This window comes from Bacidia gigantensis (genome assembly GCF_019456465.1).
Source record: "Bacidia gigantensis strain McMullin 20006 chromosome Unknown contig_245, whole genome shotgun sequence".
In the NCBI taxonomy this organism is placed as follows: domain Eukaryota; kingdom Fungi; phylum Ascomycota; class Lecanoromycetes; order Lecanorales; family Ramalinaceae; genus Bacidia; species Bacidia gigantensis.
In genome coordinates, this window is record NW_025408601.1 from 504,605 (window position 1) to 517,502 (window position 12,898).

Consider the following 12,898-nt stretch of genomic DNA (forward strand, 5'->3'; position numbering starts at 1 on the left):
TGGGGTCGAAGGCGAGGTTTGAGTCTGGACGAAACCTTGGGGTTTGTTTGAGTCAAGAATTTGATGAACAGGTGAAATGTAAGGCTGGTACGCGGCCGTTGGTGTGAGAGGACGACGAGACACAGACGGCGACTGGGCGGACGTGAAGGTAGAATCTGTCATTCCCGTCAATCCAGTCGGATGAGCCTGAGTACTGACCGAAGTAGACTGTGTTTCGTTGGGTATATACATAGGATAGCCTACAAGCTTGGATGAGTCTGAAACATCACTTGGCTGCTAAGCAATTGAGCTGACTTACCTTGAGGAGGCTGCAAGTCGCTCTGAGGTCGTAACTCAGGTTGATCCTGAAGCGGAGGCGTGAAAGTCAGAGCACTCAAGGGCGTGGTCAATTGAGGGCTATGTGAGGGCCGTCCATAACGCCCATCTGGCTAGAATCCGATTCCTGCGAGTGGGGATGCAGAAGGTCTGGGAGGTGATGGAAAGTACGGAGTCTCAAAATACGGTGGCGATCGGGCGGCGGTCGATCTCGAAGGTGGTACTGAATCCAGATAATTCTGGCCTTGTCCTCCAGGGTGGAATGACGGAGGGAGAACTGGCACGCAAAGCATTTTGAGAACTAGGATAAAATCCGTTAAGCCGTGGTGGAAGAGGAAGAGGGACGGAATGCTGCTGAAGTGGAGATGAACTCGCCTGACGGTGTTCCTGGTTAGGGTACGCTGTCAATTGGTTCTGATATTGAGGAACGAGGTGGTTTGTTTGGTTGTCAGGATAGATACCATACTGTTGCGGATATTGATATTGATTAGGTTGATATTGTGGAGACAAGCTTGGTAGAGACTGGTAAGAGGAAGAATATTGCGAATATGAAGGCTGAGGCCGGTTGTCTTGCGGAGCCAATACTTCATCTACAAACTTCTTTCCCTTCTTCAAGAAGGAAGCCATAATCTTCACACGAGCTCGACAGGTAGGAAACAACGCGGACTCGAAAGAATCAACGGACGCATGAAAACATTGCTCGATCTATCGTGACTCGGTCGCAGAACAGTTGGGTCAGCACACGTTTCAAAGGCTGGCCTCGTGATACCATTTGGGGCCTTTCTGGAGCTTCAAGACCCGGTCTAGCGATGCACTTCCGATTTCTCCCGCCTCTGTTTAGGCAATAGCGCTGCACACTCATAATCACATGTTGATTGCTGACTATTCGCAAGCCGGCTCCAAATCGAAAGCCATTTCGACGAATTGACCAAATCCCCCAGTCATTGCGATCATCTCATGCCTCCTCACATGTCACATCCAATTCGGATCATCTCTCGGGTTCTCATCGACGCAATTGATTGACGCGAAGCGATAATGCTTATAGCAGCCTTCATTTGGCTCCCAAGTAAAATTCATACGGAATCGACGACTCTGTAGCTAGAATCGTTATGTCTCTAGGAATCGCATGAAACGTCAGATTTCAAGCCAAGCGATGCCCAGCCTCAAGTCTGACCACCAGGAGATCATCTCTTGAGCTAGGGCACGATTCATAGAACTCAAGTCATCCAATGACAGCCAATCAAGCTGACTGGTACAAGACAATCAGGCGTCAATGGGATGAATTGAATAAAGCATGATTCCTTACCTTAAGTAAATCCCTCAGGCCAGGGGCTGCCTTGGTTGTTGGCAGAAAAAACTGATCACTTCTTGGCGGCTGCACCCAAAAGTGATCAGGTTTTTTGAGCTCCCGAGGGCTGCGTCTTTAAGGTTGAGAGCGCCGGGATCTCGGAGGCATAGCCGCGCCGGAGGACCCCTAGAGTAAAGTAAACTGTCCTCGTTGAATTCCCCTTGCTTTGACGTCATTGCGTGGCGCGCCCCTCCACCATGCCATCAGACTCAAGAGGAGCTCTCATAGTAATTGAGGGCCTTGACAGAGCCGGCAAGTCGACTCAGCATGGACGCTTGTGCGAGCATCTCGAGTCTGCTGGACATTCTGTCAAGAAATTGAGATTTCCTGGTAATCCAACCCACGCTACCACCACTACGCAAGGTGACCCTAGCCAGATAGAGACACATCCATCGGCACGTCAATCTCGTCCTATCTGAAAGGCGCTTCAAACCTCGAAGATCATGTAATCCATCTCCTCTTCTCGGCAAATCGCTGGGAAGCTACGCCGGGCATCATTCGAGCTATTGAAGCCGGCACAAGCGTTGTAGTTGACCGATACTACTACAGCGGCATAGTCTACTCGGCTGCTAAGAAAGCCGCAGGCATCTCGTTACAATGGGCGAAGGCACCCGATGTGGGACTTCCAAAGCCCGATCTGGTTGTCTTCTTAGACCTTGATCAAGCAACAGCAAAGGCTCGAGGTGGCTATGGCGAAGAAAGATATGAAAATGAGGAGATGCAGAAGAGGGTCAGGGAGCTTTTTTTTCGAAGTCATTCGAGTGGAGGGGAAAGGTGAGGCCACTACGAAGATCGTAGACGCCAGCAAGAGCATGGATGAGGTTGCCAGCGTGATTGCAAGAATTGCAGACGACACACTCAAGGCTAAAAGACTTAATGAGCCATTGAGGAGAATCGAAGACTGAGAACTGAGGCTGATGTATTACTCCAATGCCAAAAATTCGTCTCCATCACTGTCCTCCACGACCTTATCCAACCGCCATGTCGGAGGCCGGAAGTGCGGACGAGGCATATCGCTTGTGCAGTCCGTAGCGAGACTTGAGACGCTCATTGCATCGTCATCAGCAGCATCATCATCATCATCTAGTAGTTGCCAATTATCTGCAAGCGGGACATCATCGCGTTCTGACTCTTCTTCTGCAGAAGATAGATCTGCATCGTCTGCTGCTAGGGCAGCCGTGATAACCTCACCCTCGACTCTGCGCCTTTTTGGCTTCAAAAGCCTCGACACCTCCTTAAGACCTTTCTGTCGGAGAGTCATCTCCTTCACGAGGCTGACCCAAGAGGTTTCCCGCTCACAAGCAGGGCAATGACCTGATATTGGAATTACTGACCCTCCAGAACCCTCGTCTTGCAAAAATTTGCTTGACAAACATGAGATGTGTGTTACAGCTCTACAGCTCTCGTGTGGACAGAAGAGCGTGGTAGACGTGCAATTGGTAAGACTTTGAGAGCAGACCGAACATACAAGTACTTCACCTTCTTCGATGAGAGACAGGCTTTTCTCGAGATGATCTTTCATGCTCCTATACGTGATCTCCAGCTTCTGAGGACCAACAACCCCCGCAGGTTCCTTGTCTTGGACTTGCTTGACCTTGGTATCCGAAGGTTCTGCCGTGGTGGATAGAGTAGTCCGTGAGAGGCTGTGATCGTCTACGAATATTTTAACACCCTTTCGGATCTCGCCACTCGCCTGTTTGTTAAATCGTTGCCAGTCATGATAGACGTCATCGCAGAAGAAGGAAAGCGAAAGGGGCCAACGATTAAAAGCGGGCACCCTCAGAAGCAAGTGCAGATTCATGAGTCTGCTTCTCATCGTCCAATTCGGCTTCCGTGGTTTCTTCTTTCTGTGCGTCTGCGCCTTGGCTGATTTGGGGCTTTCTGCTTTTCTAGTCCTGTTTCCCTTTGATGGAGGTGGGCGCGTGATGCGCTCATCCTCGGAAATATGAGTTGTCTTGTGCGCATGGGTCCACGCCCACTCGAACTGCAAAGCTGCAATGGAGGAGGGAAATCCTGTGACTATGCAGGCCATCTCCCACGGTCGAAGATTATCATTGTGGGTTCCTAGAGCACCGCCTCTGGACAGCCCATTATGTTGGCCCAGCCGTCTGCGAGGATTGGGGGTTGAACCCACGTAGGAACCACGTTTAGTTCTAGACGAGCGAAGAAGATAGCAACAATAGAATGCTGGAATTGGCCTAGTCCCCATTGCCGCGGTTGGTTTATTTGATCGCCTGTAGCAGTCAGAGCCTCGGACAAATTATGTATATGGATAATTCCAGCAGCCTGAGATGCGGTCCATGATGGGTTTTGCGAGTGTTGACCCAGATTCCTCGACGCGGAAGCCACCAACGCTCATTCATGGGGATCATGATGCTGTTTATTTGGGGCACGTCTCGATAAAGTTATCGGAGGCTGGAAGCGGCTAGTTCGTCGGCATAATGCATCTAGCCTTCGTTAGCGTGCCGCTTTGTGGCTTGGTGCTTGATATGAGTCTGGTTGCTCTTTCCCGCATGGCCGCATGTGATGGCCACTCCCTCGCTAGCAGTGCCTTGCTGCAACACTCCTTCATTCACTCATGACACCTGAAAGCGATCATATCGCCCCCTCGTATTTCTATCACGGGGCTTTCTAAACACCGCTCTGACACTCTCTAATTGATCAACCTGACCATTTGAGCTCAAAATTCACCATTTAGTAGGCCGGGTGGAGCCTCATTCCTTGTAATATCCCTCGCTTCTTGTGTAAATTGACAACACAAACTTCCGTACAGCAAAATCGAAATCTGCGGCCTCCCCCAAAGCCGTTGTCCTACACGACTTCTCGTCAATTTCGTCATCGGTTTATATCCATGCCATGATTAATTGAGTAAGCTACTCACAGCATGGTGAATCCACCTGGGGTTGGAGGTAGCACGGGAGGGGCAACTGCGACCATCAATCTCCCCTCTGAGCCAGGCCCATCCACCAACAACTATCCACTCGATCTCAGCGCAGTCAAGAATGGCATATATACTGCTTATGCCCCTCATATTCCCTTCAGCCAGCGGCGAGCTCCGCCTTTAGACCTGTCGACGGTTGAACGGCGTGGTCAGCCGTCGGCTGCGAGAGAGACAAGAAGAGCTCGACCACATGGCCTCCAGGAAGCACCCACCTTTCGCCCAACGGAAGAGGAATTTAAAGATCCATTCGATTACATACGCACAGTACGACCTGAGGCAGAAAAGTATGGAATATGCAAGATCATACCTCCAGACACTTGGTCGCCGGAATTCGCTATCAACACAGAACGTTTCTTCTTCAAAACACGGCTCCAACAGCTGAACTCAGTTGAGGGAGGGTCCCGTCAAAATGTACAGTATCTCGATCAGCTCGCTAAATTCCACAAACAGCATGGCATGAATCTCAATCGCTTCCCGAGTGTTGACAAACGTCCGCTAGACCTTTACAAGTTGAAGAAAGCCGTAGAGTGTCGTGGTGGCTTTGAAAAGGTTTGCAAGCTGAAGAAGTGGGCTGAAATAGGCCGCGATCTGGGTTACAGTGGGAAGATTATGTCCTCGCTGTCCACGTCACTGAAAAATTCTTATGCTAAGTGGCTTAATCCTTACGAAGAGTACTTAAAGGTGGCGAAGCCAGGCGTACAGCAGCAACTAGAATTCGAGAACGGCGGCCCGTTCACACCTTCATGCTTGAAGCCATTTCTGAATGGGTCCCAGCAAAGCACACCTCTGAGTCTGAACGACGAATCCCCCGCAATCAAAGCCTCCGCTGCTCTGAATACTTCGCTAAACGATCAAAATGAACCTGTTGAACAGAAACCCTTGGTTCTTGATCAGCCTCAGCCTCCAACACAATCTCAACCGGTTGTGTCAACCGGATTTACTCCCGTCAATCCTGGTGGTTTTACCCCTGTCAACGCTAGTCAAGCTTCTTTCCGTTTTGCAGCCGTAAACGGTTCTCAGAAATACGACTTGGAAAATGGTGGTCACAGGAGCCCTCCGCAGCCACCATTCAATGGTGGACTGCCGCAGCCCCAGATCAATGAAAACTCTTTCATTGCTCACTTACCAAACGGCCATCCAAACCCTTTGAAGCGATCGTTTGGAACTGAAGGGAAGAGTACCCTACTGCCAATGGAGGGTAGTATCAGTTTCGATTCAACCGACTCGGATGAGCGTCGAAGCAAACGAGTCAAGAAAGCACCAACGGTCGTTGGATCGCACATGAATCAACCTCGACCTGTTACGCCTAGGCTTTCGAGTGGACAGTCCAACGGCAAGAAAGGTGAGGCTTGCGAAGTCTGTGGTACTAAGGACGATCGTTCCTTGTTCCTCGTTTGCGATGGGTGTGACTACGGCTATCACAAGAATTGTCTAGATCCTCCTGCGAAGACGAATCCTTTGGTGGATTGGCACTGCCCAAAATGCCTCGTCGGAACCGGCGATTTTGGCTTCCAGGAGGGTGGTGTTTACTCGCTACGTCAATTCCAAGAAAAGGCTCGTCACTTTAAACAAAGCTACTTCGAGCCCAAGATGCAGTACGACCCAGTGACGAACAAAAAGAAGACTATTACTGAGGATGATGTTGAAAAGGAGTTCTGGAGACTCGTAGAGAGTCCTTCTGAGGAAGTTGAAGTAGAATACGGCGCTGACATACATTCTACTACCCACGGTAGTGGGTTCCCTATTATCGAAAAACACCCCCTTGATCCCTACTCCATTGATCACTGGAATCTTAATATTCTACCATATCACCCCGACTCGCTCTTCAAGCACATCAACTCGGATATCTCTGGCATGACTATTCCTTGGCTTTATGTGGGCATGTGCTTCTCAACCTTTTGTTGGCATAATGAGGATCACTATGCGTACTCCGCAAATTATCAGCATTTTGGCGCCACAAAGACTTGGTATGGTATACCTGGCGCCGACGCAGTACGCTTCGAACAGGCGATGCGTGAAGCCGTGCCGGAACTTTTCGAATCGCAGCCGGATCTTCTTTTCCAGCTTGTGACGCTACTTCCACCAGATCGCCTCAAAAAGGCGGGCGTGAATGTGTACGCTTTAGATCAGCGAGCTGGGCAATTCGTCATTACCTTTCCTCAAGCCTACCATGCTGGATTCAATCACGGCTTCAACTTCAACGAAGCCGTCAATTTTGCGCCCGATGACTGGGAGCACTTCGGTGAAGACGGGGTCAAACGGCTTCAAGAGTTCCGGAAGCAGCCTTGCTTCTCTCATGATGAGCTACTCACAACTGCAGCTCAGCGTGATACAACGATCAAGACTGCAAGATGGTTGGCGCCTGCACTACAGCGTTTGGGTGACCGCGAGTGTCATCAACGTCTTGAATTTCTCCAAAGGCATAAAGAGTGCTCTCATGCCCATCATTGCAAGGTTGACAGGACTGGCGATTCTGAACCTGAGTGCGAGCTAGATTTCGAGGTTTTAGATGTTGATGTACCTGAAGCCGACTACCAGTGTGTTCATTGTAAGGCCTACAGCTATCTCTCCACTTTTCGATGCACGGCGAGTGGCAAAGTCATGTGTCTGCTTCATGCTGGCAACTTTGAGTGCTGTGAGACAAGCGAGGAGCAGCGCTACAGAGGGGCCCGTCATGTTTTGAGATACCGACTGAGTGATCAAGCTTTAGGTAGGCTTGTACAAAGGGCTATTGACAAAGCCAACCAGCCCCAGGCATGGCAGGAGAAGGTCAGCAAGGTACTTGAAGGCGAAGAGAGTCCGTCGTTGAAGACACTCCAATCGCTTGTAAATGAGGGGGAGAAGATACCCTGGGATTTACCTGGTCTTATGGATCTCAAGACATTTGTCACCAAATGCAATGAATGGGTCGAAGAAGCCCAAAATTACATCACTCGAAAGCAGCAAAACCGTCGGAAGAACGAAAGGGCATGGCGTAAAGGAAAAACAGCCAAAGCCGACGAAGTCGAAGAACGTGAAAAGGATCTTAGAAAGATCGAAAATGTCAATAGGCTTCTGCACCAAGCTGAGAGTCTTGGCTTTGACTGCCCCCAGATCACTACGCTTAGAGACCGGTCAGAAGCGATTGCCGAGTTCCAGAAAAACGCGAGAGCTGCATTGGCAAATCCAAAACTTCGCACCACCGTGGAACTCGAGGAATTGGCTGAATCTGGAAAGGGGTTTAACGTCGATGTACCAGAAGTCGAAGAGCTTGAGGCATTTGTGAAGAAGCAGAAATGGACGGACCAAGCTGTGGAGCGTCGAAATACTGCGGGGCAGACTTTCAAGACCTTGACTGAAGTAAAAGCTTTCATTGCGAAAGGCCTCGAAGTGGGTGTAGCCGAAGAAGACGATCATTTGGCGCATCTTAAGAGTCTGCGAACCAGCGGTGAGCTCTGGGAAGAAAAGGTGTGCGACGTCATGGCAATGGATATCATTCACCATCCGCAACTCGAAGCTCTTGCAGCGCAAGCTGAAAATCTTCCTATAACAGAAGAAACTCGGGCCAAGATTGATTCTATTCTTAGCAAACAGCGTGAAGCGCAGAAGATGATCAAGAGCCTCTTCGATCGCAGTCAGGAATCAGACTCAAGCAAGCGTCCAAAGTACAAAGAGGCTCGGGAGGCTTTAGACGGCCTGAATGTCCTCAATAGCAAACCACACGGAGCTATGGACCTTGAGAATGCACTGAAGCGGCACGAAAACTGGATGCGAAAAGGAAAGAAACTTTTTGGCAAGGCAAATGCGCCTCTCCATATCCTGCACCAGCATTTGACATATGTTGCTGAGCGTAATAGTTTCTGCTTCGACCCATCTGATAAACCACGGATGCCTGTGGAGCCAGCCACCAGGGAGAACACACCTGTGGAGGGCGAAGAGAATGAAGGGGTCAGGTCCGAGAAGAATGTCTTCTGCATGTGTCGGCAGCCTGAGTCAGGGACAATGCTCGAATGTGAGCTATGTCTCGAATGGTTCGTCTATCTCCTTTTATCTTACTTCCCAAGTGCTGATCCCTTCCTAGGTACCACAGCAAATGCCTCAAAATCGCGCGTGGCAAAGTTAAAGAAGACGATAAGTACAATTGTCCAATCTGTGATTACCGAGTCAAGATACCGCGTGATGCAGCCCGACCAAAACTGGAGGATCTGACTCAATGGCAAGAAGAAATTCCGGATCTACCGTTCCAGCCTGAGGAGGAAGGCATTTTAGACGAGATTGTAAACGTTGCACAAGCTTTCCGCGACTTTCTACGCCCTCATATCAACCCTATGATGACAATACCATCCGAGGTAACAACGCAGCGCTTTTATTTGCGGAAGATTGAAGGTGCAGAGATTCTCTTGAGTTTCGAGACGAACTTCTTCCGCCAAGAGGTTCATAAATGGGCGCCGGTTGCGAAAGAACCTCCTCCTGTGCTAGAGCAGTCCCTTTCCACCCGGAAGCCTCGCCCAACGAAAGCGCAGAAGTTGATGCAGCAGCATGGTGTCAGCAGCCCAGAGGAGCTGCCCCTTCAATTTCGAACAAAGGCCTATTACCAACCAGGAAAATCTCGACAAGGCAGCGATCCCACCATTCGACCAATTCCAGTCAAACGTCCGACATCCTCCCACTCCGCTTCTACAGATCAGTCCTCCAATCCACAAGCGCAGGAAAGACGAGCACCGCCGCCAATATCGACCGGCTATCGTGACGCGAACTACGCGGCGGACTACCCCGTGCCACCATCTCATGATCCACACTCAGCCTCCATGTCGCCGCGTTATGCAGGAAGTCCTTACTTCGCTAGCTCAAACGGTCAACATACCCAATCGCCCTTCGGACACCAACCCTCACCTCTTTCTGCCACCCAACCGCCTTTAGATACAAGTCTTTTTGACACTGGCGCAGAAAGCCCATTTGAGCACCCTCATGCCCGTCTGCCAAGTACGCCGCCCGAGCATAATTTTCCAGGTGATACTTCGCCCCCGGCAGACGTGGACCGCATATTCGACGAATTTGTGACTCACCCTGAAGACGACATTAATGATTCAAATGAGGTTGCCGAAGCACTGGAAGACCGTGGCCGGGAACAAGAAGCTGAGACCACTAATGGATACAAAGACGACGCTGAGTAGGATCTCATATTGGCTCCGTCATCATCATGACAAGGCAACGACTTGCAAGACTTTGCTGGAGTAATGGCTTGCATTAATCTGAAGACGAAAGCTTCCGAAGTATAGAATATGCCACGAAGAGAAAGAAGGGCCCTAACAACGGCGGCTTGCTTATTGTTGCATGCTTATGAAAGTACGTGCGGAAGACTGTACGTTGGGCGAGACGGCTTGGGCCATGTCTGTAAATTAGCAAGATCACAGTGAATAGAGCATGCGAGCATCTGCGCATGCAATGTCCTCGCACTCCAGGCGTCTGTCTCTTTCGATGCTGGGGCCACTGAGCTCAAAAGGTTCTGTTTCATCAACCCTTCCCAAGGTACTGCCCTTTCTTTGCCACCTCTTATACTTTCTTATTCTTCGCCGCTATTCTTGCAAAGGCCACCCCAATGGCCTTTTTCGACTCCCACAATACCCATACTGGAAGGCCAACCCATAGCATATTGAAAAACACCAAGTAAACCCACAAATACATCCAATTCCCTGAATCCAGATTCACGCTCCCGGTCAGCCATTCAGGACAGAACGTCATGAAGCCGCCATACAGCTCCCCTGTCGCGAGCACAGTCGCCCAAAACCACAAGCTTGCTTCCTCATTCTTGTTCCGTAGAAGGTAGCAAACATATAACGCCAGCGGCCCACCAATAAAGACCGTGAGCAACTCTAACGATATGACTGTCAGATCTGCCCCTCCCCACCGCTTATCAGCCTTCGCGTACTCCTGCCATAGTCTCGCCGTCGCACTGGTCCCGTAGTCGCTCCCGTACCTCCGATCACTGTGGCCGAGGAAGTAGCTCGGGGGGAGAGGGGCAGGGTGGGGGTAGTCTGAAGTGTGCGGAATGCTGGTGTAGGTGAAAAAGCAATTGTAGAGGAAGGACCCTTCGAAAAGGAAATGGATTAGGGCGTCGAATGCGTGCCAGATGAAGAGGCAACGGGTTTTGGTGGTGCTGGAGGTGGGAAGGAGACGGAGGGAGAGGGCGTAGGCGAGGATGAGGAGAATGAGGGTGGAAAGGAGGGAGAGGACTGTTGTGGTGTCTATGACTGGGGTCGGCATGGTGAGGGGAAGGGTTTTCAGTAGCACAGATAGGACGAAAATAAAAATAATGGTACCTCGGACGCGTCGTCGAGGGCGGAAATTACGGAACTAAATTGGCAGCCATCATTGGGCGTTTGCTTTCTTCACATCTTTCCATCATCGTTACTCATCGACGATATCCGAGGGAAGACTTTATTGAGCCGTCTTCAATGGTTCCGCCATATCATCGAAGTAAAGCAAAGACCTAAAATTGGTGGAGGGACCATGGTGCTCTCCTTCGGAGTAGATTAAACGCCAAACATCACATATATGGACGGGCTGATACAACATTGACTTGGGCGTGACACCGGCGCCTCTGCTCGAAGGTCACAATTGGTCTAGACCCTGGTGCTTTGGTTCTTGTAACATTTGCGTATCCTTTCAACTCCTTATATAAAGTTGATGACGACGCGACTCGTTTTTGTTGCTCCGTTTATACCTTGCTTTTGTGCTTCAAGTCCCTCGGTTTTCTCAGTCAACGATTTTGCAGACCGTTTTCATCCTCAACACTAGAAAACCCATCAATCTTCAAGCTCTAAGAATGTCGACCAGCGCAGACTCAACTCTGCCCCTGAGAGAACACAACCCAATGGAATACGCGCAGCAGGATTTCCAACCAATTCACTGTCAAACTCGCAAAAGGAAAAAGAAGACGAGGGCAATCCAAACCACTTCTGCCTCGTTAGATGCATCGACTGCCCCTTTGAAAAGAGTTCGCTTTTCAGCAATCGCCGCTACGATGCACTGGATGATTGCGGGAGCTGCAAATTTTGTAGCGGTTGCTGCGCTGCCATCTGCGGTTTCCTTTCTTAGGTACTCCTAGGCCACCGTGGAGAACGAACACGGAGTGGACCCTGCGCTCAAAGACTTATCAAGTTAGCATGGGGAAGGACTAGCCTCAATTGTCCATTGCTCGGAAATCCGACTGCAGAGCTCAATCGTGCATTCCGAGTCAGTATGGATGATATCGCCAATGCATTACTCAGCCCCAATCGTCAGCGCTGACACGAATTTTCATGACCGATGCTCATGAGGATTCGAGACGTCGGATCTGAATATCTCACGGACTTCGAGCCGGTATGAGGTTAGAGAGATGTCGGGTGAACGATCTTGAGGAAGTCAAATGTGACCCACAGAGTAGAGGACAAAGCCAGGGTTTCCCATCTCAAAGGCAAAGTCACGTCGCGTATGAGGATATCGATAACATCGTGAGAGATGATACCAAAAAAAAGTCAACATACAGAGCTCTCAAGGGCTTTGAATATAGCTTCAAATCGCTTCATATCTAGCTGCCCGGCATCTCTCCACCTCCACCATACTCTGCAGTCATCTTGCCGTCAACAAACCGTCCACCTGTCGGATTCCTTTGATCTTCTAGCTTCTCGACAGCCTCGTCTACCTCTATTATGCATTAGACCCGCTGTATCTGCCAGAAACGACGATCCAATGATCTACACACCAGCAATAGAAGGTCTTAACTCACCCTCATACCATTCGCCAACGCCCACCCAACGATGGAGCTTCTCCCTCTTGAATTCTTCAAAGTCCCATTCTTCCTGCTCCAAGTCCTCCCTTGAATCGATCCAAACGTAAGTTTCTGCACTCACTGTATCACCTTGCTCACCATTGGCGTCCAGTATCCGAGGGCAAACCTTGACGCGTTCATACTCGTCGCCTTCGAAAATGTCCAAGCGCCAGATATCAGCCGCGGTCAGACCCTGCACATATGTTCCACGAACAGATGTTGATACTTCTGAAGACGCTATGATAGCAGGATAGTCGGCATCGACGACGCGATGGCGAACATACTTGAAAAGCATTGCGGGTTGGATTTTCAAAGCTTGGATTTGTGATTGATGTGGCTGCGTGGAGCCGTACAAGACACGATGGAGAACTTGGGGGACCATGAGAGTCCCATAGAAGAATGCAGTCCTTTCTTCCATATTTTGCTATCTTTCAAATCGAGTAGAAGAGGGGTTGCAAATGTAGTCACAGTGCACGGATATTCGATCTTCTTTGTAAAGCTAGGA

General features: G+C 50.0%; 4 protein-coding genes across 4 annotated transcripts; 2 read left to right on the forward strand and 2 right to left on the reverse strand.

The window, feature by feature from the left end:
* Positions 1-1,860: 1,860 nt before the first annotated feature.
* On the forward strand, positions 1,861-2,441 carry KY384_005258 (uncharacterized protein; the record flags this gene model as incomplete). The annotated part of the gene is given in 2 exon segments (XM_044813759.1): positions 1,861-2,026; positions 2,041-2,441. 2 exon segments carry the CDS (start codon positions 1,861-1,863, stop codon positions 2,439-2,441), a joined length of 567 nt encoding a protein of 188 aa, XP_044669060.1.
* Positions 2,442-2,585: 144 nt separating this feature from the next.
* Positions 2,586-3,695, reverse strand: KY384_005259 (uncharacterized protein; the record flags this gene model as incomplete). The annotated part of the gene is made up of 1 exon (XM_044813760.1): positions 2,586-3,695. One exon carries the CDS (start codon positions 3,693-3,695, stop codon positions 2,586-2,588), a length of 1,110 nt encoding a protein of 369 aa, XP_044669061.1.
* Positions 3,696-4,547: 852 nt separating this feature from the next.
* Positions 4,548-9,757, forward strand: KY384_005260 (uncharacterized protein; the record flags this gene model as incomplete). Its single annotated transcript, XM_044813761.1, has 2 exons — positions 4,548-8,614; positions 8,665-9,757. 2 exons carry the CDS (start codon positions 4,548-4,550, stop codon positions 9,755-9,757), a joined length of 5,160 nt encoding a protein of 1,719 aa, XP_044669062.1.
* Positions 9,758-12,153: 2,396 nt separating this feature from the next.
* Positions 12,154-12,811, reverse strand: KY384_005261 (uncharacterized protein; the record flags this gene model as incomplete). Its single annotated transcript, XM_044813762.1, has 2 exons — positions 12,154-12,269; positions 12,352-12,811. 2 exons carry the CDS (start codon positions 12,809-12,811, stop codon positions 12,154-12,156), a joined length of 576 nt encoding a protein of 191 aa, XP_044669063.1.
* Positions 12,812-12,898: the final 87 nt, after the last annotated feature.